The sequence below is a fragment of the Rhineura floridana genome, chromosome 2 (assembly GCF_030035675.1).
Source record: "Rhineura floridana isolate rRhiFlo1 chromosome 2, rRhiFlo1.hap2, whole genome shotgun sequence".
Lineage (NCBI taxonomy): Eukaryota > Metazoa > Chordata > Lepidosauria > Squamata > Rhineuridae > Rhineura > Rhineura floridana.
In genome coordinates this window covers 61,265,565-61,293,096 of record NC_084481.1, presented here as the reverse complement: position 1 = coordinate 61,293,096, position 27,532 = coordinate 61,265,565, and the positions used below count along the sequence as shown (strand labels likewise).

The 27,532-nt window shown below is 40.6% G+C and overlaps 2 protein-coding genes across 5 annotated transcripts in view; one reads left to right on the top strand and one right to left on the bottom strand.

Moving 5' to 3' along the window:
- The window catches only part of LOC133376522 (uncharacterized), a 72,717-nt gene that overhangs the window by 37,039 nt on the left and 8,146 nt on the right, over positions 1-27,532 (bottom strand). Inside the window, exons 2-4 of one of the 4 annotated variants that reach the window (XR_009760505.1) lie at positions 26,639-26,815; positions 25,839-25,965; positions 21,686-23,369 (exon numbers count right to left, since the gene is read on the bottom strand). The exons of 1 other annotated variant lie outside the window; for it this stretch is intronic. The gene's annotated coding sequence lies outside the window, so the exon portion shown is untranslated. Of the gene's footprint in view, positions 1-187; positions 356-21,685; positions 23,370-25,838; positions 25,966-26,638; positions 26,816-27,532 lie in introns of those variants that run through there. 2 more of the 4 variants (XM_061608830.1, XM_061608829.1) reach the window with 2 other exon arrangements.
- KIF5C (kinesin family member 5C) overlaps positions 1-27,532 on the top strand; it is a 125,307-nt gene that overhangs the window by 93,005 nt on the left and 4,770 nt on the right. The window contains exons 14-24 of the mRNA XM_061608827.1: positions 283-489; positions 4,083-4,229; positions 6,045-6,233; positions 6,364-6,481; positions 8,291-8,367; positions 9,830-9,939; positions 11,069-11,170; positions 12,746-12,806; positions 21,870-21,941; positions 24,034-24,138; positions 25,145-25,361. Of these exons, the coding sequence (XP_061464811.1) occupies positions 283-489; positions 4,083-4,229; positions 6,045-6,233; positions 6,364-6,481; positions 8,291-8,367; positions 9,830-9,939; positions 11,069-11,170; positions 12,746-12,806; positions 21,870-21,941; positions 24,034-24,138; positions 25,145-25,361 (1,405 nt within the window). The remainder of the gene's footprint in view (positions 1-282; positions 490-4,082; positions 4,230-6,044; positions 6,234-6,363; positions 6,482-8,290; positions 8,368-9,829; positions 9,940-11,068; positions 11,171-12,745; positions 12,807-21,869; positions 21,942-24,033; positions 24,139-25,144; positions 25,362-27,532) is intronic.

Below are 27,532 nucleotides of genomic sequence, written 5' to 3'. Positions count from 1 at the left end.
GTTACAGATAGACCTTTAATTTTTTTAAATTAAAAATGGCCAAAAGGAAAATGTGGAAGAGTTGGGTCCAATTAATTAACTGGCCTTGTCTTCTGCGCTCACTGAGACGTTTAGATTATTCTCTGCCCCCAACAAAAAAAAAACATTGCTCCTGTTTCTGATGCTATTTTCAATGTCTTGTTATCACCTGGTGATGCCATTTTGATTCATGTTGGCTGTTTCATCTTGGTCCTCCTTTTAACCTAGGAGTTGTGGAATCTTAATGTCTCAATCTCTTTGTAGCTCTTGGCTTCCACTAGGAGAGATTATGAGAAGATCCAAGAGGAACTCACTCGTCTTCAGATTGAAAATGAGGCTGCAAAAGAGGAAGTGAAAGAAGTCCTTCAGGCTCTTGAGGAATTGGCTGTTAATTATGACCAAAAGTCTCAAGAAGTGGAGGACAAGATGAGAGCTAATGAACAGCTGGCTGATGAACTTGCACAGAAAACAGTAGGAACAATCCTTGTTTGTGTGTGTGTGTGTACACACATAGGCCTGCATGCATATTGTTGTGCAAATCTGTACATGCATTATAGAACTGATATCTTCCTAGTTTCAAGAGAAGTGGATTTCTAAACTTTTCAAATATAGGATGTGCAGCCTGGTTTTATGAATTTTTACTCAGAAGTGCTTGCTACTGAGTTCAATGGCCCCTACTTCTAGGTAAAAGTGTGTAGGCTTTTATACCCTTAATAGGGCTATACCCTTTGAATAGTTTATTCAAAGAACCCAGTAGGTCATGTTCACATTTGCCCATATGTCATGCTATCATATTCCCAGATAGGTTGTCCCCATTCCTACTGAAACCTCTATATTCAGAGGGTGGGGTAGAAGATCACAATGCTGCTACCACCACAAAGTCTACTAAAGTGCCTTCAGTCTTGATGTATGTATTCTGTATGTAGTCTTCTAGTTTCTGCCCTTTTTACGCTGTTCTATTGCTTCTTTAGCTCCTGGCAATCATTTCTCCCCACATCAAGGGCCAATGCACTCATGTAAGTTGCTGGATTCATAAATGATCTAGCGTTAGGAATAAGCACTGAAGTGGCTAAGTTTGCTGATGATACTAAATTGTTCAGGGTTGTTAAATTGTTCAGGGTTGTTTAAACAAAAAGGGATTGCAAAGAGCTCCAAAAGGACCTCTCCAAGCTGAGTGAATGGGCTGTAAAATGGCAAATGTAATTCAGCGTAAACAAGTGTAAAGTGATGCATATTGGAGCAAAAAAATCTTAGTTTGTCATACATGCTCATAGGGTCTGAACTGGTGGTGACTAACCAGGAATGAGACCTTGGGGTCGTGGTGGATAGCTTGATGCAAAGTGCAGCAGCTGTGAAAAAGGCAAATTCCGTGCTAGGGATCATTAGGAAAAGTATTGAAAATAAAACGGCTGATGTCACAATGCTGTTATATAAATCTATGGTGCAGCCGCATTTGGAATACTGTGTACAGTTCTGGTCTCCTCACCTCAAAAAGCATATTGTAGATCTGGAAAAGGTTCAGAGAAGGGCAACCAAAATCATCAGGGGAATGGAGTGACTCCCTTGTGAGGAAAGGTTGCAGTACTTGGAGCTTTTTAGTTTTGAGAAAAGGCGAGTAAGAGATAACATGATAGAAGTGTATAAAATTATGCATGGCATGAACAAAGTTGATAGAGAATAGTTTTTCTTCCCCTCTCATAATACTAGAACTTGTCGACATCCAATGAAGCTAAATGTTGGAAGATTCAGGACTGACAAAAGAAAGTACTTCTTTACATGGCACATAGTTAACCGATGGAATTTGCTCCCTTAAGAGGCAGTGATGGCCACCAACTGGATGGCTTTAAAGAAGGATTAGGCAAATTAATGGAAGATAAGGCTATCAGTGGCTACTGGCTATGATGGCTATGCTTTGCCTCCATAGTCGGAGGTTGCATGCTTCTGAATACCAGTTGCTGGAAAACGCAGAAAGGGAGAGTGCTCTTTGCACTCAGAATCGACTTGAGGGCTTCCCTTGGACATCTGGCTGGCCACTGTCCTGATCAAGCAGGCTCTTCTTATGTTCTTATTCGTATTCTAGCTTGGCTGGAGACTCAGTGTACCCTTAAGCCACTGCATCTCAAATCTTTGTTCCCCATCTAGGCAATGGGAAAAGGATTATAATAAGTATGAATGAGATTTTACTTTAAGCTACTATATGAGAACATAGATATGCCCCTAAGGGTAAAATAATCGTATTTTTCATTACTTTTTTCCACACTTCTTCTACTGATGGTATCCATGGCACTGAACAACGTATCAGAGAATACCATAAAAATACATATTGTATGCAATTGCGGAATAAGAGTAGCAAAAAACCACCCATTGATGCATCCATTTTTACATGTTGTTGATTAACATGTGCTCTGCCATGATAGATGTGAGAAAACAGTATTATGTAAATTACATTCCTCAGCATATGGGCACTGTGGAACAGTTACTTAGAAGAACATTTACAGGAACAGGATTGGCAGGGGAATAGAGGATGGAAGGATGTTTGTTTGTTAAAATGGTTTTTGCTGAAACAATATATTCTCAAGAGACATTGAGAGAGGCTTGCTTACACTATTTTAAAAAGTTAAATGTCTCATCTTCGTAGTAAACCTGTGAAAGGGAGTCTGCTTACATGTTAATCAGCACTGAAGATGCAGGTGGAGACTGAGATAGAAAGAACTGTCTTATTGCTACAGTGCAGATTTCAGTTCTTCCATTTTTTTGTGTATGCTTGTGGCATCCCAAAAGGTACTTTTAGTTGTTATTTTTTTCTGCAGGGATTTTACCACCATCCCTTAACTTAGTTTGAAATCAAGCAATAGTTAATATCTCCTAACCCACTTCCAATCGGTTCCATTCTGACTTATCTTTAGTGTTTTTAGCTCTAGCAGCTGCTTAGAGGCCTGCAGTACTGTGTCAATGTGTGTAAAATGTGCATGTTCTCTAAAGTGAGTGAGTTGAAAGGAAACTTTGTAATAGGGATATCTGAACTGTGTGGAAAGCTGAGGCTCTGTTTTAAGTGACATTTTGTATGTAAGCTTATCACAACGATGTATTCTAGCGTAGAGTCCACATGCTCAAATTCTTGTGTGGAGTCCCTTGTTAAAATCTTGGGATTGGTACAAATGGCATTAGGCACAGATTCCATATGTGAGACTGTACAGAGACTTCTGATGATACCCGTGTAAAGCATTTTAGTGTCTTATGTTTAATCCATTTGTATGGGTGGTATATCCCAAGATGGACTAGTGAGACAAACAGCCTGACAAGCACCCCCTGCAAACACAGTATGTGAACTAAAACATTTATGAAAATCCTCTGCCGCACACAGGAAACATGGTGGGGATTCCTCTGGAGACAAGGCAATAAAGAACAGGATCCTTGATGGTAGAAATGTACTAGCAGGTTAGATTGGAACCACTGAAATGTATTATACTGGTAGCATCAGCAGTAGCTTCTCTTCCAGCAGAGCAAAGGCATACCCCTGCTTGCCTCATCTCTGCCAAATTCTCTTTATAACCGATACACACACAAATACCCTAGTTTTACATACAAAACCATATACAGAAACCAATATAATATAGAAATGTGTGTACAACCCTGTTTCTGGGTGTGATTCTAATCTGAAAAAGGGATATTGGAAAGAGGTCTTGGTGACAGAAATCAATCCTTTATTCAATTGTGATATGGCATTAGAATTGCATTGGTGAACCAAAGTAATTGGTGATAATGCTATATTTTCAAGGGGCTAAAATAAAATGAATTGAACAAAAAGTCAGCTCATTGCATATAGAGATAGAGAGCCAAATTATATGTATTACAAGTGAAGCATAATGATCAGTTTGGGGCTGTTTCACATGGATTGACTGTGGTTCCTTTAATTGTATCCTAAGGTGTTCAGGGACATAGACATCTAATGCAGGAAACACCAGCATAACCACAGAAAAGCACAGTTGCTGCACAAGTCTGAAGTGTGTCTTACGTTCAAGGATTGGTGCTTAAACTTGTACTGTTCATAAATTATTTTTCAGTCTGCGCTGACAACTACACAGAGAGAGTTGGGACAGTTACAAGAATTCAGTAACCATCAGAAGAAAAGAGCTACTGAGATCTTGAATTTACTGCTTAAGGATCTGGGAGAGATTGGAGGAATTATTGGTACTAATGATGTTAAAACAGTAAGTTGAATACAAAAGTGATTAAGAGAAATATTTCACTTTAGAAATAACATATCCAGCTTCTAAAACAGGTTAAGACTGAACACTTAGATTTAAGCTAGGGCTTTCTTATGGAGACTTTGAAAATGTAAACAGGCTTGAATCCAAATATCTTTGCTTTCGATTTTGGCAGACTGGGCTGCAAAACCTATTTCTCTTAATTTAGAATTTTTTGTATGTACTTGGATGCACATGAAACTCCTGTGCAAGTGGGCTTCCCTGTTCATTTTGCCAGCCAGTCTGTGTATCCAAAGGGCTGGCCTTGCTGATAGATCCTGCCATTTATAATTTGAACCAGTTGATAAATAAAATAAATCTAGGTGGATGGGAAAGCCACTGTGGGCTGGAAAACATCTGCATGGCATGTCCAAACATGTTCTAAATGGGATGCAATTTTTTTAATATTGTCTGCATTAGTCAAAATAACAAGGGTACCCATTCATCTATTATAACGTCTGTTGTGTCTTCTGAGGAAATGAAGCATGACATTTGATAAGTCAGAATTGCAGCATGTGAACCAATGGGGTTTTTCACTTGTGATATAATCCACATTTCAAAGCTGCTGCTTCTAAGATGTGTTGTACTGTGATACTAGAATACAAAATATGTTTTATCAATTATAGAGAAAGAAATTGTGTGTTATTTGCTACTTCTCCCTTCAAAATGCTAATAAGCTGGGGCTTGGTTATTTCATAGTTGTTTCTCATGAGTACTTGAAGGTAAAGCAATATATTATTTAAACGTTACCTGTTCATAACTGAACCAATATCTACGTATCAGTTTAAGTCTCGTAAGTGGCCCACAGATTAGCTGGCTGGTATTGGTGAGCTTTGATTCTAATGCAACAGCCAACAGAGACACAGTCTGGCTAATAATGCAATGTTTTATTTGTTATTAAATGGCTGTGCCCCTTTATGACAAAATCAGTTTGCAAACTCTTAGGGGGAAAAAGTCCTGAGATGCTACAATAAGAGAATAGTAACAAAGTAGTATACTGTGGGGCCCAAAGACCATGAAACACTTGAGGCAGCACCATCTATAGCAACTGAAAAACACTTAGGCCATCTTATTGTGGGCTGTAGTCCATGAGAGTGTATGCCACAAGAACTCTGGTTAGTCTTTTTGATGCCACAAGACTCTTACGTTTGCTACAACAGCCTACCTCTCTGGAATTTAAAGTTATAATGAATGATCAATATATAATGGTATAAAAAAGCTAGTTGCCATCTAGTGACCATTTCTAGAAGTCCTGAAAAACACCAAGAAGACTTAAAATATTTTAAAACATTAGAATGTCTGACAGAGCAAAAAGATAAGACCATAAGAAGAGCCTGCTGGAAGGCCAATGGCCCATCTAGTTCAGAGCTTGGAAAAGTTACTTTTTTTGAACTACAACTCCCATCAGCCCCAGCCAGCATGGCCACTGGATTGGGCTGATGGGAGTTGTAGTTCAAAAAAGTAACTTTTCCAAGCTGTGATCTAGTTAAGCATCCTGTTCTCATTGTGGCTAACCAGATGCCTATGGGAAGGCCACAATGTGCAGGACCTGAATGAAAGAGCACTCTCCCTTAATTTGGCGTCTAAAAGTGAGGAAAGTGATTCTCAGGTGAGCATCTATTTGGAGGGAGTTGCATAAATTCAGCATCACAGACACCAGGGAGGAACAATACAAATCAGGCAGTTTATCTAATGCAAACATAGTTGTATATTTCAGTTAGAGTAATAATAAATGAAATTTACTGAAATGCTTTTCATGCAGCTATTTTCCATGTTCAGTTAGCAGATGTGAATGGAGCGATTGAGGAGGAATTCACCATGGCACGGCTCTACATCAGTAAGATGAAGTCGGAGGTGAAATCCTTGGTGAACCGCAGCAAGCAGCTGGAGAGTGCCCAGATAGACTCCAACAGGAAGATGAATGCCAGTGAGAGGGAACTTGCTGCCTGTCAGCTCCTCATCTCTCAGGTTTTTAGAGTGTTTTCTCTTCCTTCCCCTTCCCCCCTTCCCCCGCCCTCACCGCAGGACCAGTTAATTTGCCTCATGTTTTGTTCGTACATTGAAAATATTTCTTCTGGTTTCCTTTCATCTTTCAAAGCATGAAGCAAAGATCAAGTCTCTCACAGATTACATGCAGAATATGGAGCAGAAGCGAAGGCAGCTGGAAGAGTCACAAGATTCACTTAACGAAGAGTTGGCCAAATTACGCGCTCAAGGTACTATCTTTTCAAGTGTTTCCAGTTTTACATTTTGCCTGTTCTGAGCTGTCCTCTTGGGTCACTTCCACACCATACATTTAAAGCACTCTTATTCCACTTTCACAGTCATGGCTTCTCACAAAGAAACCTGGAAACTGTGGTTTGTTAAGAGTGCTGGGAATTGTACCTCTGTGAGAGACCTCCTAACAATTTTTAGCACCCTTAAAAAACTACAGTTCCTAGGATTCTTTGGGGGAAGCCAAGACTATTAAAATGGTGTAAGAGTGCTTTAAATGTGTGTGGATGCGACTTTGAATTTCGTTCTGTTTTTCGCCATAGATACTGAATTTTGGTGAGGCTTTTCTGTTGCAGTTATCTTCTCTCTACCACCTTCCTCATTGCTAAGGACTCTCTAGTAGCATTTCAAACTGGTTAATGCAAATTACTTGTTTGACCTGCACGGAGCACTGCTGCTTTGTAGGCATTTGATCTGAAAATTTAGCACAACAAAATAAATATGCTGCATAAACATCCTGTATCATCTGATTCAACAACATGTGGCAACCCTCTGTAGTTGGTGCTGTGTAGCGTGATTCAGAACTCAACCTTCTCCTGGCAGCTTTGCACTGCTATGGTAAAGGTCAGCTGAGCTGCAACAGTTTGAGTAGTGAAACAATCGTGTAAGTGGTTCACTACATTTATACAGTTGGTTTATGTTTTCAAGATTTGTATCATGGGTGAGGAACCTGTGGCCTTCCAGATGTTGCTAGACTTGAACTCCTGCTGGCCCCAGCAAGCATGGCCAATGGTTGAGGGACAATTGAAGTTGTAGTCCAGCAGCACCTGGAAAGTCACACGTTTCCCATCCCACCCTGATTTACATCCTGCCCTTCAATGTTGATTTGCAATCAAGTTGAAATCTTTCTGGATCTGTAGCTCAGTGATATTCCTGACATTCTGAATTTGTCTTGGAAATTGACCCTAAGGAAGGATTGATACACAATGAATTAGCAGTGGCTGGGACAAGCAGACTGTGGGAGAAAGATGGTCTTACTACATAAAATATGCTATTTTTAGTAGGACTGATGGGACTGGATATGGTATCCATGTTTTTACAAAGGTGTCTCTTGGAAATCATAGGCCAAATGTAATTCAGCTATGAGTTGTTCCAATGGCAGCTGTTAATGTGGGTAGTTGATTCCTTTTAGTTTTGCTGGCATTGTAAACAAGGCCAAAATAAAAGTATGTGAAGTAGTGTCTTCTGTTTGCTGTGGCAGGCTGTTTAGGGACTTGAATGATCTTCCTTCCTCCCTCCATCCCACCCAGAAGGAGCCCAGGGCGGCAAACAAAACACTAAAAACACTCTAAAATATCTAAAAAACAGACTGTAAAATATATTAAAGCAAAAGCAATTCCAGTGCAGATGCAGACTGGGACAAGGTCTCTGCTTAAAAGGCTTGTTGCAAGAGGAAGGTCTTCAGCAGGCACCGAAAAGATAACAGAGATGGTGCCTGTCTAATATTTAAGGGAGGGAATTCTACAGGGTAGGTACCACAACACTAAAAGTCTGTTTCCTATGTTGTGCAGAATGGACCTCCTGATAAGATGGTATCTGCAGGAGGCCCTCACCTGCAGAGTGCAGTGATTGACTGGGTATAGAAGGGATAAGACCATCTTTCAGGTATCCTGGTCCTAAGCTCTATAGGGCTTTGTACACCAAAGCCAGAACCTTGAACTTGGCCCAGTAGCTAATGGGCAGCCATTTATCTTGCATAAACAATATCACATTAAACAGAAGTTGCTCAAGTTTCAATTTTGTTTTAACAGAAAAAATGCATGAAGTCAGTTTCAAAGATAAAGAGAAGGAACATTTAACCTTGCTGCAGGATGCAGAAGAAATGAAGGTAACATTGTGCAATGCAATTGTGAGATCGGTTTCTTCTCACCAAACACACTTCTCAGAGTCGTAACAAGGGTTAAATCAGGTGCACATGTGATGCTATTTTGTACCTTTAAACAATCTGTCAAAGGCATTAAGAAATTTGTCATGTTTATAGGTTGGTGGAGGAACGTCCCTTCCAAATGTACTTTTTTGAAAAAAGTCATGCTAACCCTAATTTTGTACCAGTTGCATATTATTCCATGCTCACATAATGAATAGGGATAGATTTGCAGCATAAGGGTGAAGGGGATAACTGTGCTTAGGTTCACTTTGCCTACATGATGTAGTCCAGTCAGTGTTAACAGGGAGCACACAGCCAGCAAGTAAATGCTTTTTTTTAAAATCCCATTGATGTTCTTGAAATACTGGTGATTTTTATTTATTTGTTTCATTTATAGACCGCCCATAGCGAATAGCTCTCTGATGAGGCTGAATAAGCACCACCAACCTTTTTTTTACACAAAATGGCATGTCGGTATGCATGGGTGGGGTAAAATGGGACTGGTGGAGTTGTGAGGTCACAGGAACTGTCTAATAGATATCCATGACATTTCTGCTATACAGCTTGAATGTTTGGATAGTACAATATCTCTGCAACAAAATAGAAAACAGCTGAATCCCATCCCACAAATTTGCCACTGAACATTCATTACACTATAAACCAGGCCTTGTCAGGGATGTGGCCATTTCAGATGACGATCAGCTAGAGCTCACATTATCCCTAACCACTGGCCATGCTGTCTGAGGCTGATAGGATTTGGAGTCCAACAACTTCTGGAGGGCCACAGATTAGCCATCCCTGCCTTAAGTTGTTAATCATCAATATTGCAGTGTGATTCTGTGAATTATTGTATATTGTGGTAGTGGCTCATCCAGTATGCAGTCAAAGTCCCTGTGCTGGTTTAAGCAAACACATCATCCTCTTGCAATGGGGAGGGAGAGCATATGTCACTTTCCAGATGTTGCTGGACTGTAGCTCCCATCATCCCTGACTATTGACCTTGATGTCTGGAGCTGATGGGAGTGTAACTCGAGAGCTTATAGAATGCCACAGGTTAGCCACCCCGGCCTAAGGCAAAAACCAAGGTAAGATGTTGGTACAGCAGCAGTGCTGGAATTAGTTATACTTCCGTGTATCCTAACAGGATTTTTAATACATAAGAGTAACAACAGTTGGTGCAAATATGTGCTAGCCATAGCTGATGGTTTGTGCATGTGCAAGTTTTCCCTAAAGAAGAGAAAATCAGTTGGTATGTGATTAGGTAAGCCAGTATTTACAGCTTACTTTTAAAATGTGAAGAGGGATCCATAGAAATCTATGCAGTTCTGACCTATGTCTGAAATATTTTGTGGAATATTGGACAAAGCAGTGATCAAAAAGGTAAAGTAGTGTAATTGTATCCACCTCCCTCTTTTATGAAAAGAAGACACTGGAGCAGCAGATGGAGAGTCACAGGGAAGCTCACCAGAAGCAGCTGTCTAGGCTGCGAGATGAGATTGAAGAGAAGCAGAAAATAATTGATGAAATCAGAGAGTAAGTTCGTGCTTTGCTTCACTGTTTGCTTCTGTCCACCCACCTACATGCACATACAAGGCTGATGACTTACTCTTATCTAGATATATTAGTGAATATCTCATTAGGATCCCACAGGCTTACTGCTGTGAACGTGTCTCTTCAGTCTTTTTTCTGCTACTGATATTAAATAAACAAAGTGCAGAAAACTGTGTTTAATTTTGAAGACTTGCAAGCTAGAAATATTTTTTCAATTATTTTGCTTTATAAATCACATGGTGTAATAGGATAAATAAATGATGGCTTTGAATGTCTTTAGGAACTCCGTTTCTGAGCAGATTTTAGACTTTTTCAGAGTCTGCTACTGAGAAACTACATGTAGATGATGGGGGAAAGAAACAGCAGTAATTTAGTAGTGGTAGTGGGGACTGTCTGGTCATAAATAATCAGCTCTGTATGTGTGTGTGTATATGCACACGTGCACACACACACACATGCACAGGCATGTGATACAGAAAAATAAATATAATTTTACTAAAAACAGCATCCTGTTTGAGGCTTGTTCTCAAGATTATGTAAGCCAATGAATGGGAAAGGGTCATTGTCATGGTAACTACACTTCTTGCCTTACTCCTGCAGTGAGGCACAATTACCCAATGATAATAACTAGAAACTTTTTTGAAGGCATGCCGTGCCTAATATTATGCCACATTTGTTAATGATTTCAATTTCACTTTGAGCACTGGGGGATCATGTGAATGTTCCCCATACCAGATATTCTCAAATGTGTAATGGTGGTGAAGAAATGTCCCACATTATATTCCTGAACAAGGCTGTATCTAGATAAAGGTATTGTACTCTTATCACATTGAAGTAATTTTTAAGGAGCAACCATAACACTGTGATAATGTGAGAACTGGGTCTATAGTGTGTATAAAGGGAAATTCTCTAAAGCAGAAAAATGTGGCAGTCTTATTGGTATAACTTCCCAGACAGTTCTTGTGGAAACATCATTTTGTAGAGTCTCTCTGTGATTATGTAATGCATAAGCACTGGGTAACTTTGATCTACCTATTAAGGGTTCTTGCATAGATGGTATCCATCCTCCCTTTGCAGTACCATTTTTATTCTAGCTTTTCTTTTATATCAGTATGAATCAGAAGCTGCAGCTGGAACAAGAAAAATTAAGTTTGGACTATGAAAAATTGAAAGTAGAAGATCAAGAACGGGAAAAGAAGCTTGAAAAGCTCATGTAAGTTAGCAGCATAATCTCTTCCTAAAATGCTTTAAATACCACACCTTCCAACAATGTTGCATCCAGGCAGGCAGTCCAGCCCACAGTGACAGCACAGCAGTTCCAGAGGACAGAAATCTTTAACAACAACAACAATAATAATGGATGTTCTATTCTGTTTCTGCCAAACCTCCCATATCCCACCCGCCCATGGGAAAATATATGAAAACAAGTTTCTGTTCGAGATGAAGCTAGAAGTGTAACATATAATGTAAGGCTAGCTTCCTCAGTGCAGTACTGCTGCTTATCCACTTGCTCAAGTGGGCAAGTGGTGATGGCAGTAAGGAAGTGCACCTACTAGCAGGTTACTTGCCCAGGATCACCACACACCCAGAGTTCATCTGGGATGACTCCAACAGTAGTCATAGGACTGTCCAAACATTGCTTCTCAGACTCTGGCCTTAAAATATTCTTTAGCAGGAAGCCTTCAAGGTGTTCTCTGCATTTCCAGCTTATGTACTAATAGCAAACACATTCTTTACCTGTACATATGTAGCCAAAATGGCACAATCCACACAAAACAGTGATGGATCAGCAGGATTGGAAAAGCCCCTAAGGTTTGCAGAAGTATAAAAGCATGACAGGGGGAATGGAATGAAGTATCTTGAAAAGGGACATGGCTAGCTGGAACCCCGAACAGAAGCACTTCATACAACATTTTGTTGCAGGTTCCACTTGTTCCTTGAGAAAAGAGAAGGGTTGTTTTTAAAAAAAACTATTGAGAGAACCTATGCAGACGTTCACATCTTCCAGGCCTTCTGCTAATGTAACCAGTTAGAGCTTGCCTGCCAACTGTCTTGGAATTCCTAGTGTATAGACAAGCTGGAGCACTCTGGCTCTTGTAGGTCCCATGTTGTTAATAGTCCAATTGTATTTTCCATGCCTCATTGTTCTAAAATTTGGTAGACCTGCAAACACCTCAACAAACGGGGAAGCAGTCATAGCACAGAACTACTATCCACTGAACTTCCTTTTGCAATGCACCTTTTTATTATTATTTTCAATTTATGTATATACCACATTTTCCACAAATACACATGTGCTCAAAGCGGTTCACACAAACAGTCCAAATGCTGTAGCACAACACATAATAAAAAGTATAATCACTACAACATTAAGAAAAAAATATACATCAAAGTATAAATGAGCATAAAGCTCAACAACAAAGCCAAGGCAAAAATATTTAAAAATTAACCCCCCAGGCTGATATAAAAATCTCTTCCATCCCCCTGACCCCCATAGCTCAACCCAAAGGGCCAGAAAGTCTTCTGAAAGAAGCTGCGTTTGAAGGCTTCCAGGGCTGGAGGGTGGGGCAAGGCAGGTGGAAATAGCATCCCCTGATGACAAACAGAGTCTCTCTCTCCTCATCTTTAAAATGCAGGAGTTCAAAAATGCTTGGTGGGAGATAGATACACATGTCCTTCCTAAGGTTATGACTGCATAAGTGGGCTGAGATGAGCAAGTATGTTTCATTCACTCAGAAACCATACCTTCTACCTAGTTTGAGTTATAGAGTATCTTCTCTCTGTCTAGATTGCTTAATGATAAAAGGGAACAAGCAAGAGAAGATCTTAAGGGATTGGAAGAAACTGTGGTATGTATTAAATCTACAGTCTAAAGGCTAACAAAAAGGCTTCCCAGAGAAGGCACCACTTATTTCACACTTGAATTTTGTATGTTTCCTATTATTTGTTTTGTGTCTCTTCAAAACCAGTGGTTCAGTCTGTTTTTCTGCAACACATTTCAAGTTTACTTCTGAATACCCTGGCTTCTTAAAATGAAAAATAGGGGTTGATATATATGACCTTTTCATGTGATTGTTAAGCCATACACTATGAACTTCCCTCCCGTTGGTGGTTACTGCCTTGTATACGATTGAGGATGCAACTGATGCACCCTTCTTCATTGGGCACCAGGATACAACCAAGTGGGATGTTATCCACCAATTGCTTGAAGAGGCAGAAAACATCATAGCTCCAGGTTGCTTCTGGGTAATCTCTCCCCTGGAGTCTCAATTCGTTTTTCTGCCTCGCTTAAAAAGGATGTTTTTGCTGGGCACTTTTGACCATGGAATGCTTTAATCAATTGGGAGTCTGTGAGTCTGTGATTGGACAAGATTGTATGTTTGTCCCTGGTTCTTACTACCCCTTTAACCTGTAGCTGGAAATGATTGCTCTTTGTCTGCTTCTATTCTTTCTGAGGCTTAGATTTTAATTTACCAATTAATTTAGGGCTAGCTGATTGTTGTGCTTAATAGTAAATTCATCTTCCCAACTGCTAATCAATTAATTATACTGTATTTAACCATTACTGCATGATTCAGTTGCCTAAGAATTATATTGTGATTAAAAGTTACTGTGCATTTAAATCGCCTTAGTTTCTTGGTTGGGAGTACTGGTCTACTGAATTCATACCTGGAATTAAACTGGAAATGACTTAAAAGCATTTTAAAAAAGTGGCAGCTGCAGTGTCCTCCAAAGGCATGCGAGGGCTCAGAAGGGCTGCAGAGAAGGAAGCTAGTAAGTGCCTTGTGGAGGGCGACAGTGGCACAAAAATTAGTGTTTGCCATGTTGGGTCCTCTAGCTGCCAATGGAACACAGACCATGTTAGCAGAGACATCAGCGGGGCAGTCAATGGTGGTGTTGGTCCAGAACAGCTCCGCAGTAGTGTCAGCATCAGTGGGCACACAGATGGACCAGAACCACAGCGGTTTGCTTGCAGCACCAAAAAGAAAAGAAAAATCACAGCAGAAGTGTAGTGAGCTCATCTCCAACTATTTGAAGAGGAGAAATTATTGGAGGGAGATGAGGAGCCTGGACCTCGACTAGACTGGCAAGCCCAATTCAATTTTCTTGCTAAAATGAATGATCAGTCGTCTTTTCCTATGCAGATAATGGGAGCTGCCCTTAATAGCACTGAGAATGTTGCTGCCTCTGGTCACAGCAACTTCATAGCAATTCAGGTTACAGCTGTCTGAATGTAATTTAAATGAAAATGCTGCCACCACAGGTCAAGGGCTGTTACAGAAGCCTGAATCTAGCTTGAATGTATTGGCTGGCCCGTGTGGTCAAAGCCTGCAAGCATAGCCCTTCAATAATGGATTACTAGCAGAAGTAGTAAGTCAGGTGACTCCATGTGGCCAGTCTACAGTACTGCAACAAAACCAATATATAAACACAAGGTTGTATGGTTTCTCCCCAGGGACTAACCTACTGCTGTCACTTTTGGTCATAATGTGGTGTGACAACAATAAAATTTGACTTTTATCCCTTTTTTCCTCAAACAATTAAAAGAAATTCTGTTGGCCGAAATGTCAGCAGAACTATTGTCTAATACTTTGCCAACCACTAATGTGATTCTGGACCTGCAAGGCCCTTTCAGTCAAATGCATTCTTTACCAGATAACCTCACAAATACTAATTTGCAGGTTAATCAGCAGACAATTGGCAATATTGCACATTCACTTCCAATATCTTCAAACATGACAGTTCAGCATCATCCATCCTCAAACACTCATGACAAATCAAGGGGTCATGTGATGTCAAGTTCACCAAATTGTACATCTACTACGGGAGGGTAGAGCAGGAGACGATCTCTCTACAGTAGTCTCCCAGATATAGAAGATGTAGAATGGAGAGAGCATTTGGATGTGAAAGAACAAGTTTCACCTTGTTTATTCCAGGATTTTCATTTCAAATCATTGCTTACAAAAGCCACTGCAGTTAAAGGCACCAGCACCTGAAGCAGCTTCCACCATGTCCTCTAGGGTGGCAACAGTTTTGCCAGACTCCCAGTCAACAGAGAAAGTGTGAATACCAGATTAATAAACAATTGACCAAGGCAGAATGGCAGGTTCCTTTATAATAAAAGAAATCATTTTCATATGGCAACTAGTATTATATCTTAGATAGAGAAATGACAGAGTAGCTGAATTCCAGCCATTGATGAACCCATCTCAGCTCTGGTGTCAAAATATTTTCTATCCAGCGATGGTGGAAATCAGCTATGTGACATGATGGAGCATAAGCTGAATTTCATGTTAAAGGAAGTGCATGAAGCAGTGGCTTTGTCTCTATGGGCATCCTGCACTGCCTCAGTGTTAGTCAGGATAGCTAAGCTGTGGACACATGACATCTTAACAGATCCAAATCAGGACCCTGACAGACTGGAAGACAGTCCTCAAGATCGCAAAGGCGGCAGCATTTGTAGCAGATGCAACTATGGACGCAGCACAGTTTGCTTCACAAGCTACAACAGCAGAGATAGTAGCAAGGTGAATTGTATGGCTCTGCCACTGGAAGGTGGATCCCACCTCACACCTCAAGTTGACAACTGATCCATAAGGTGGTAAGAAGCTAGGGGATAAAGCACTGAAGGATGTTTTAGTAGAAATGAAGGACAAGAAAAACAATGCCTAGTGAAGTTTTTTACAAAGGAGGAAAAGCACAATTTCAAATGTTTTCAACCTTATCAAACATTTTGCCCCTCACGTTTTGGAGGCAGGAACTCAGAATTTTGTGACTTCCAATCCTAAGACCATCCTGGGGACACCCAAGGTACCAGAACAGAGGAGCATGAATATAAAATAATATGTTTTTCCAGTGGCTTGACTGCAAGGGGTGGGAGACAGCAAAAGAACCTCTGGGGAAAGGCTGATGAAATACGACACAGATGGGAATCCAGTGTTGGGCAACTGGGTCGTGATACGTTACAGATACAAAATAGAGTTTCAGTATCTCCAGGCAGGTTCCATACATCTCCACTTCTCAGAAGTCAGGAAAAATGCAGCCCAATGTCAGCAGCAATAGAACATCTGATCCACATAGAAGCAATGGAACACGTGCCTTCAGAACAGAAATGCTCAGGTGTTTTTCACTGCTCTTAATAGTTCCTAAGAAAGGGGGTGCTTTGAACTTGAAATACCTAAACAAATTCATAGTGTATTGTAATTTCAGAACAGAAATGTTGAACTCTATTTGTGAGGCACTCCAACCTCAGGACTTCATGGCTTCCATAGATTTGACAAAAGCATATTTGCATGTGCCCATTCACCTGGAACACCATCAGTTCCTGCGCTTCACCTATGCGGATCAACATTTCCAGTACAAAACAAAGCCATTCAGGTTAGCATCAGCACCACAGATCTTCATGAAGATAATGGTGACACTAGTAGCACATGCAGGTGAGGAAGGAATACATCTCTATTCCTATCTCAGTAACATATTAATCTGGTCACCTTCCCTCAGGGAGACCTATCAAGACCTGAATATTATCCTGGCATCTTTAGAAGACTGTGAATTCCTGATAAACTGAAAGAAGAGCCACATACAGCCTTCTCAGTGCATCCAACATATAGGGGGTCAATAGATACCAAGGAAGGAACCACTTGAAGGATGGATAGACAAAATTGTGATTTGGACCAACAACACCACAACCAAGGTACATACCAAGCATCGAGGAACGAGGGCACACTCCTTATAGGCAGAGGTGATTCTCCAACAACATTCAGGTTAACTGGCTCAGCCACAAGACTCTGATGCCTGGAGAATAGTAACTCAACAGAAACATATTCAGGAAGCCACAGAGCAATTTCAGCAAGATGCAGGTAGATCTATTTTCATCAGAGAGCAATTAGCAGTTAAAAAGGTTTTTCACAAGAATTCTGTCCCTGCTGGCAGAAAACACAGATGTGCTAAATGTCCCATGTCCCAAGGGACTACTGTGCGCAGTCCTGCCCGCACTCCTGCTGGCCCAAGTGCTCAAGAAGGTGTGGCAGGAGAGAGCATCAATTGTTCTGATCACCATTTTGGCCCAGGAGACCATGATTCTCAGAAATTACACAGATGATAGTGGAGCCCCCATAGACTCTTCCAGTATGCAAAGACAAACTAACCCAAGGATCTTATAACATCCATATCTGGAATGGTTAAGTTCCTGGAAGTTGAGCGGAAACATATCCTGAAGGTGGGTCTTGCACTGGAGGTAGTAATAGCAATGCTGGCATCGAGAAAGCCTTCTGTGCCCCATATCTATCAGGGTACTTAGTGGAAGTTTGATGATTGGTGCACCAAGAGAAAGGTCCACTTCACAAACGAAGGACTGACAGAGATATTGCCGTTCCTACAGGACACCCTCAAAATAGGCTTAAAACCAAATATAGTAAGATGTCAGGCATGAGCACTGACCTCAGTGCTATCTTTATCTTCATCTGGATCCATCAGCTCTCACCCATACCTAAAACATTTTCTCAAGGGAGCAGCACAATCAAGTCCACCGGTTCAACATTGATTCCAGACTTAGAGTCATGGTCCTAAAAGCATTACAGCATCTGCCATTCGAACTGTTAAAAAGCATCTATATCAGACATTTGTCTTACAAGGTTCTTTTCTTGGTGGCAATTACATCAGCGAGAAGAATCTCTGAACTCAGAGCCCTTTCAGTCTCAACAAAATTATTCATTTTTCTTAAGGACCAAGTAGACCTGCTTTTTGTACTGAAGGTGAACTCAGCCTTCCACTGTTAGCAAGAATTGGTACTCCTGATCTTTTGTCCCAATCCCAAACACCCCTCTGAGCGAGCATGGCACTCTCTAGATGTACATAGAACACTAAAAGCATACATTGCAAGAACAAAACTTATTCAAAAAACCAAGTCCCTGTTTATTTCCTTCTACCCACTGTCCATGGGTCAAAAGGTTTCCACAGGACTTTTATTTCTCTGGCATACACACCACAGAATTTAGCCTCTCCACAGAGGATAACTGCTCACTCTCCTAGATGAGCAGCAACATGTGCAGACCTGGCTACTGATGCTCCTGCCCAAGACGTGTGCAGGGCAGCTACATGGTCTAATCCATCTTGGTTTACTAAACACTATAAGGTGAACTTGTGTGCTTCAGCAGAGGCCGCTTTTGGAAGGTGAGTCCTTCAACAGATTCTACCAAGATAATAATAATTCAGCCCCACTCTAAAAAAGGAAAGGGTGGCTTTGGAACATCCCACTTGGTTGTGTCCTAGTGGCCACTGGAGAAGGTACCATTGGTACTCATCTGAAAAGTGTTTCTGAGGAGGCACTAGGACACAACCAAGGTCTACATTCAGCTGGCTGATAACCCTCAAATAAGCAGTTCAACTGAGGGAACACATTTGAGTACTCTGGAGAGTGTCATGATGATAATTATATCAGAGAGTGGTATGAACACTTTTTATGTATGATGGAGTGAATGTGTGTCTAAAACATATGAGTGAAGCTTGGTCAGAAAGTAAGCTTGAGGCTCCATGGGACGGATTACCCAGAAGCAACCTGGAGCTATGACTTTTTTCTGCCTTTTTAAGCAGCCCACTTGTTTGTTTCCTAGTGCTGCCATAGAAATACCTTTCAGGTGAGTATGAACAGTACCATCTAGCTACTGGTGAGTAGTGCATCCAACTGGAATCATTCACTTTGGAATTCCCTCCCCTTAAATATTAGACAGGTACCATCTGTGTTATCTTTTTGGTGTCTACTGAAGACCTTCCTCTTTCAACAAACCTTTTAAGTAGAGACCTTATCCCAGTCTGAGTCTGTGCTGAAACTGCTTTTTAATATGTTTTTAAAGCTTTTAAAAAATGTTTTTAAAGATGTTTTGTTTTGATATATTTTTAAGGATGTTTTGTTTTAATATATTTTAAAGTCTGTTTTTATAATGTTTTAAAGTGTTTTTAGTGCTTTTGTTTGCCAACCTGGGCTCCTACTAGGAGGAAGGGTGGGATATAAATCTAATAATAAATAAATAAATCATGTTATACTAGTTCTCCAGGCTCTGTGCTGGCTGCCTATATGCTACTGGGCTCAATTCAAGGTCTAGATCACACCTTGGTCTGGTGGACCAGATCTTTATCTCCCCCTCCCCACAGGCCAACTTTGATAGGTGGGGGCCATTCACCTGTCACTCATCTGATCTCCTAACCAAGCAGGATTGAACTCCCCACCCATCAGCTGATGTGTCAGGAGTTAAATCCTGTTTTTTGCAGGAATAAAGTGTGCTGGCGAATCAAACCAAGAAAGATTCAACTCCCCACCTATTAGCTGATGTGTGGAAAGTTCAGTCCTGCTTTCTGGAGGAATCCAGCTGGGTCTCTATCCAATAGGTATAATATCAAGTGCAGGGCTGGTGGATGTGGTTTGTAGAAAATGAGGTTTATGGTTCATGGAAAATGTGGTTCATGGGCCAAGTGGGAAAGCCTGCTGGACCAAATCTGGCCCACAAGCCCTGGTCTAGATGCTTACTTATAAATCCCTGAACATGGTGTCTTAGGACAGGGCCTTCTCAGTGCTAGCATCCTACTTATGGAACTTCCTCCCTTTTGGAGGTGCATCAAATGACTCTATCATTGAGTTTTCATCACTTAACAAGCAAGACTTTGGGTGATATTGATGTTTTGGCTGGGTGATCCATATTGTTTTTGTAATTTGCTGCATTGACATGTAGAGAGGTAAACTTCTGGTTTTATCTAGTATTTCATGGCGAATGGTTTTATTGATAGCATTTTTAGGGCAGTATTCTATAAAGTCATCCTGCCGGCACAAGGATTATCACTAGCACAATGGGACTTCCCCCCTCTCCTCCCCAAATCTGCTCTGGAGGGTTGGGTGAACCCCTAGAACAGATTTAGGAGGCATGCAGGGGGAGGAGGGGGGAAGTCCTGTTGTGCTAGTGGTAAAACAACCCTTAGTGTTTTGTTGTATTGTGAACCGCCCTGTGATTCTAATTGGATGTAGAGCAGTCTTGTAAATGAATAAAATTGATCACAAAATATTTTCAAAAAACATGGAGAGAATCCATTCTGTATAACAACAACATCTTATACTGATATTCAAATCCCTGTTTTAGACATCTTCCATCAGATTATTGATTTGTGACATACAGTTGATTGTCAGTATTATCAGTGAAGTTAGTGGTTAGTCACAAATATATTGTATGTTGTTTTCTTGGTTGTATTCTCCCTGAAGTCAATGAAATGTGTGCAGTTTCCAAATTCTGTCATCTTTAAACAAACCTATTACAAAACATAATTGGGTCAAAACATCAAATATATGTAAATTTATGGTTGTGTGTTACATATTTTTTATTTTGTGTGTTATGTATTTATAATATGTGCATTTATTGAAGATTCTGGCCCTGGTCCATAGAATGTGTGCATTTGTTGAAGATTCTGGCCCTGGTCCATAGATACTTGCATACAGAACCCTCTAAACCTGATGTGGGAAACCTTTGGTACAGTGGCCAGATGTGGCCCCCTACTTAATTTCATCTGGCTGCATGTCATTCTCAGGGACACTTCAGCCTTTCCCAACCTTTGGGTCCCCAGATGTTGCTGGACTACAATTCCCATCATTCCTGACCATTGGCCGTGCTGGCTGGGGCAGATGGGAGTTGTAGTCCAACAACAACTGGGGCCCCAAAGGTTGGGAAAGGCTGACCTAGTCTGTTAAAGAATATTGGACTCTTAAAAAAAATTTTTTTTTTAATTCCCTGATAAAAGGAGCAGTTTGTATCCTGCCTCCCTCTCTGGGGATAGTTATAGTATTGTTCTTGTTAGTCATGGATCTTAGTCAAGCTGAGTAGCCAGAGCTTCAGGGAATAGCAACTCCGCATTCATTTATCTACCTGGAATTAATATGTTTTTGTTCATTTAATGCTATTTCTAATACATTAAGAACCTATAATACGATTAATTAATGCTAGTGTGTGACCCTCCAGTTTTTGTTTTTCTGTGGGTCAGTGTTCCTTGATAGGCACAGGTGGGGGGGAAAGTTCCCTATGCCTGCTTTAAATAGATTCTCAAAGCTTTATCACTCCCATTATTTATTATGGGACTGAGCAGGGAGGCCAACTAAGAGAAATCTGGATTCAGGCTCCCCTGCTCCCCACCCCCACCCCCACCCCCAAATACAGTTAGCACAATGAAAGCTGACCATGTTAGTAATTTCTTAGGAGGAGCATCTATGCACTTAATCTTACAGGGCTCACTGTATACAATGATTGGTGTTGGGTGTGGACTTTTTAACCTTGTGCGGTATCTGTCTGCCTGAATGGAACTCACTCTAAAGTAAAGGAGGATCCAGTGCTGGATTGGGGCATCTCTATTAGCATCACTTTACATAATTTTTATTAGGGCTGGATTGGTTGAATTTGGTTATTTTTTAAAAAAGTCTTTAAACCAAAATGTGACCCAATTTAATTGGACAGCAATGTATTTCTTAAAAAATTGTAATACAAGTATTTATAAGAGCTACAGGTGGCAATCACCATTTTTGACTCCCCCCCCCATCACTCTTGTGCATACACAGGAATCTTTCTTCTAAGGTGATGCCTGATATAAAATATGTATCCATCATCTAAAAAAGTGTGTGATTTTTGTTTCAGAACTATTATTTTTACTCTTATGTGAACATATATCCAAATTTAATTGATTGATTAATACTTGTATGATGGACTAAGATTTTTTTAATTGGTTGACAATGTTTATTGTGCTAATTTATTGTGTTATACAGTGTGCATGAATGTGCAATTAATATATAAAGAACTAAGAGATTTGTTTTACCATGTTTTGAGAAATACCAGTTAGTGGAAATAGATTGTGTTAAAGTAATGTTTTCTTAAACATATTTACAGGCTAGAGAACTTCAGACCCTCCATAACTTACGCAAACTCTTTGTTCAAGACCTCACCACTAGAGTAAAAAAAGTAAGTTAAAATTTTGTGGTGGGAAAGAAGAATTATGTAAAAATAATATCTTCTTAGGCCAAACTATTTTCTTTAGGAGGAGTGCCAGTATACCTCAGCTGTATTTAACTACTTTCAGACAGACATGTAGATATGTATATAAATGGGCTACGCCATTAACATTCCATTCCAAAGGCTGGAGCAGTAAACATCACTGGAAAGACCAGCATTAGAAGTCCATGATGTTAACGGTGGCTTTACATCCAAGCATGATGGTATAAATTGGTGATTCTTAAACTGCAGTCCACAGACCACGAGGGAGGCACAGCATGTTTTCAAGTAGTTATTGATAAAAATGATGAAAATAAGAAAAATGCTGAGGGTACATTTCCAGAGCAAACTGTGATGGACATTAAATTAAAATTCTAGTCCTTTCTCTCCTTTTGAGGCAGTTGAAGGGAATACATAGGGGGAAGGGTAAGGGTTATCACACAACAGGTAGGTGGTATTAGGTTGCTTTGCAATGATTGACAAACGATGGAAAATACGCACAAGCCTAGCATCAGCTATGTGCTCCCTAGCAGCATTTCTCCTGTAATCAAGCAATAAAGCTGCATCAGTGTGTAGAAGGAATTGGGTTTTACTTTGTGATTTTTTTTAGTAGTCCCTCCTGGGGGTCATGAGGTGGTGGAATCCAAAAAGGATGACCAAACAATACAACATAGCTTAAAGAACACTGGTATAAATCTTTGGCAATTGAATCTAGGGAAGTTAAGCAAATGTCACATTAAAATAAAGACCAAATACAGCAGTTGTGAATAAAATGAAACCTTGTAAGCTACTTGGTGTGAAAATCTCTCTGCAAGAATTTCCTCCCATTGAGGGAATCTATTCTCAATGCTCTTCACCTATTTTGCATTTCAGAGTATAACAGGCTTTGGGAGTGGGAGAACAGCAATTAGTTCTTACAAATACTTGTTTTTAAAAGCTTTTGCAAACAGTTAAAAGTGGTACTTCAATAGGCATTTTCAAACTAGCTCAGGAGCCCAAAATTAAAACTTTGTAGTCTCATGTGCAGTATTTCTATTGATATAGAGAAAGTCCATATTGTGGGGCTCCCAAAATCTCACTTCTATAAGTGATATCTTAAGCCATCTGTTGAAATAGTGAAATAAGAAGTGTTCTGATAAGTATTAAATATTTGGAAGTCTAAATAGCATCATGGGCAATTTTAGAGGTTCAGCGTTGCACTTTACAGTGAGCTGGTCTCCCCTCTAACCCACCCTCTTGAGGTTCCTCAGAATGCAGGCCATTCTTGCTTCAGAGGAGGCTTGATGGGCCTTCTGTTCTCAGAACTCAGGAGCCCAGTTCATCGTAGCATCCCTCCTATGGGCTTCTCCTGTCTTCCCATGCTTAGGTTCCTCCCTCTTCCTTCTTCTTGTCTCACACCTGTGCATGATTAACACAGAAATTCCTGCCTCAGTACCACCCTCCTATATTCACCTCAAAAACATTCCCTTTGGCTCTTAGAAATGAACCTTGCCACCCTCCTACTTAGCCTGTCAGTGTTTTGGTCATCTGTAGTGTTGAGGTAGGGGAAACCACCTTCTTCCTTGCCTGTCTGTGGCAGATGTGCTCCTATGCTAAGCACCAAATGCCATGGGGCCTTTCCTGCAGCCATCTCTTCCTCCATTCTCTCCCTCTCTTGCCCTGAAGCCCACACCTCCCTCTTGCTATGTCTGCTTAATTATTGTATGCTGAGAGCAGAGACATGCCCTCTAGCCTGACCTTGTTTTTTGCTGGGAAGGGATCCTGCAAGGATTGCCGGAGGTGTGACCTGATTGCCTATTCCTCCTTGCATTCAATTTTATATTTGGGACCATGCATGTTTATAACTTAATGATATGCAGTTATTCATTTAGAAATCTGAATTAATTCCATGTGACTGAAATGCCATTATTTCAGCTTCACTACCAGGCATACTGTTAAAGTTCATATTATTTCTCAAGTATTTCTAGGAAGGATGGGGCTTATGCACAGTTTCACAGTTTTTCAGTCACAATTAATTTTCTGTATTCAGAGGCTTGGTTCTAATTTGGTCCTTTACCTTCAGAGTGTTGAACTGGACAGTGATGATGGAGGTGGAAGTGCTGCTCAAAAGCAGAAAATTTCCTTTCTGGAAAACAACCTGGAACAACTTACAAAGGTTCACAAACAGGTAGGATTATTGCCATGTTGCTTTTAACCTACTGGTTCACCTAACCTACATACCCTCAGGAAATGAGAAAAATATAGTCAAAGCAAAGTTGTGGGTTGCCTGACACGTCTTGCTTGACAACAGCATATAGTTGATCTGACTAAAATTGTATGAAATGCTCAGAGTACAAGAGTGGATTTGCTGCCAGTTTACTGAGCTTCTGTCAGGTTAGCCCAAAGAAGGCTTGGAGAGAACAACCCATGTTCATGTGTTCTGGACTGTAGAATCCTCTCTCATGCAGCAGAAGTACATTCCAGTACATAAGCTTAGCTTGCCTTTAAGCTCCCAAACTATAACAGGATATTTATATGTTGTATCAGCACTATCTCAGAGAGACTGGTCAAATGAACTATGGTCACCATTCTTCTGGCTGACTGTAAATCCATCCGACCTGTAGCCGATCCATGGCTGTCTGAACTCGGTGCCAAATCTGATGCCCTAAGTATGACTGCTGGTTGTGCCTATGAAGTTTCCCTGGCCCTGTTCCTGGGAGAAATCTGAACTAGATAAGAGACTTTGGCTTGCAGTACTCTGCACACTTACCAGGAGGAAGCCCTATTAAAAGCACAAGAAGTTACTTTCATGTAAATATGCATGGGATCCAACTATTGCACTCTTCTGCATGGAAAAAAAGCAGCCAAACTGTTTTGTATTGTGTTTACTTCAACATGGGATCTGTTTGACCCCAAAAGCTGTCAGTTCATTGCAGGGCTTGAATATGGAGTCAGGGAAATTTTACTGCTACGCAGCAGTTTACATGCTATGGTGTTTTTTTCATGTGCATGAGAGGATGAGGAAGAGGGTGGTATATGGAAAAGATTTGTCATATTAAGATTTATCTCCAGAAAGTATCATCTGTTCAGGCTCTGTGTCCTTTTTTATTTGTATTTTTTAAAAATAAAATATATCAGTGATTGATTTGTACTGCATTGTGTCCATAATCAGATCTCTGTGTTATCTTTCACAGCTGGTGCGCGATAATGCAGATCTTCGTTGTGAGCTTCCTAAGCTGGAGAAACGACTTCGAGCTACAGCAGAGAGAGTTAAGGCCTTGGAGAGTGCGCTGAAGGAAGCCAAGGAGAATGCCATGCGGGACCGGAAGCGATACCAGCAGGAGGTAGATCGCATCAAAGAGGCGGTGAGAGCCAAGAACATGGCAAGGAGAGCACACTCTGCTCAGATTGGTATGTATTCTGGTACAAGAGGATTAGTGATAAAGGGTTATTAGCATATCAGAGTGCATCCAATGGATGCTATGGATTCCTTGTATTCCATTTTTAGAAGCAAATGATGAAATCTAATTTTGCAAGACACTGCTTTTGAAAGGATATTCTTGACTTCTGGCTCAGGAGCTGTATCCAAGTTTAAAGCTTGTTGTTGCTTCTTTTTTGGCTGTAGATATAATTGCTAAAAGGGCTGCGGAGATACTCTCATCTCTTTAGGGCAGCTTTTAAAAAACATTTTCTGACACATTTTTTCAAAGCTAAATTACCCCACCCATGCTTCCTTGACTATTGACTTTCTCACAGGTCAGGACACATTGAACAACTTTTTTGGGCTGACCTGATCCCAAAATACAGGTGTCCTGTGGTTTGCTCTTTCGGTCCCATGACCAGTCGAACCACTCTCCTCATTGTGTATCTGGAATTGGTTCTCCTTACCTTACCCTCTGTTGACTTGTGCTGTGCTGTCCTGTTCTGTACATGGGAATGTAAATGGTGCTGTAGCTGTGCTGAAAGCCTGGTTTTCACAGGTGAGAGGATAAATCTGTAACTGGACAGGTCCATACTGCAGGTCAAGGATGACATGAATGAGTGTTTTTCTACATATAAAACATAGGTCATGGAGAAGTCTTCTTTCTTAGCCTTCTCCCTGACATGCTAGTTTTCTTTGTTCAGTATTCTTATTTTTAAGGGAAAGCATTTGTTCTTTTAGCCCTCACCTGCAGTCTGAAATGGTACAGGTGAGACCCACTCCTGTTAGAACAAGCCTTTAATTTGGCAACTCTCTGTGTGTGTGAGACAGCGAGAGCGAGCGCACTCTACAGTGGTACAGCTGAGACATTTCACTGTGTGGCAACTGTGTGTGTGAACATTATGTCATCTTGTACATCGTAACTCCACAGTACAGCATCAGTACAGTGCCACGTGTCCCACCACTTGTTTTTTCTTACCTCTGCCCCCACGCTCTTGTTCGTTTTCTGATGGTAAATAGAGAAATAAAGCTCATTACCAGAGTAGTTTTGGTCCCAGCACACCATCGCACAGCATCAGTGTTGTCATGAGTTCATGTCCCCTTAATCAAGGTTCGTATTCTCCAGATTTTTAGTTATAACTGGAGGGCTCTTGCTTATTTCAGAGCATCACCAAAATACTTTGTTGCTCCATGCAGCTATTGGATGAAGGTAGAACACTCACATGTGCATAAATATAATTGGGTGGCTAACAGGGATAATAGTTACCTGCTGTTCTGTGGGTTGAATCTCCCATGGGTGGAGGTGATTTTTGCTGATTCTCCCTCTTCCTTGCAGCTGTCAGTGTCTCATCCCATGTGGTTCTGTAGGGTTTTCCAACTCTCCAGGGTAGATTTTCAAGGGATGGAGGAATTGGCAAAAATTGCCTCTCCCCCCTTCTTCCACCTGTGGGAACATCCCATTTACAAAGTTCTGTTCCCTGCAACTCTGGATCCATGCTGATTGAACAATTGATGTATCGTATTCCCTTCTGGTGTCAAATATGTGAAAATACTGTATAGGACTCTGGTGACATGTGAAAAATAAGGTCAGAAAAAGACTTACCTTATGTTATGCTTTGGTCTAGATCAGGGGTGAGGAACCTGCATTCTTCCAGATGTTGCTGGACTACAGCTCCCATAAACTCTGACCATTGGCCATCCTGGTTGAGGCTGATGGGAGCTGGAATCCAACATCTTCTGGAGGGCTTCGGGTTCCCAGCTATGATAATCTAGAATCTAGTTTGGGTATCTTTGTATCTTCCATTTGGGAAGCTCAAAGGATGATATTTCTGTATGAGTTGTGTGTAAGAATATTTCAGAAGTCTAGATTTAAATGTTTCTTTTAGCAATATGATGTGATGCTCTCATTTTCCCCTGAGTAATATTATCATATGTCAGTATTATGCTATTTGTTTTTAGATAGTTTTTATGTTGTTAAAATATTGTGTTTTGATAAGTTACTATTAATTTAGTAATCTTATAAACCATGTGTATTGCTATTTTAGATATTGCTCTGTGTATGTGTGTGTGTATGTGATAGCCAATTGGCCATGTCATGGAACAGAAAAATGTATTCAGCATGTATAAAGCCAGTTTTTTTCCTAGCTTTGATTTTTTTTCT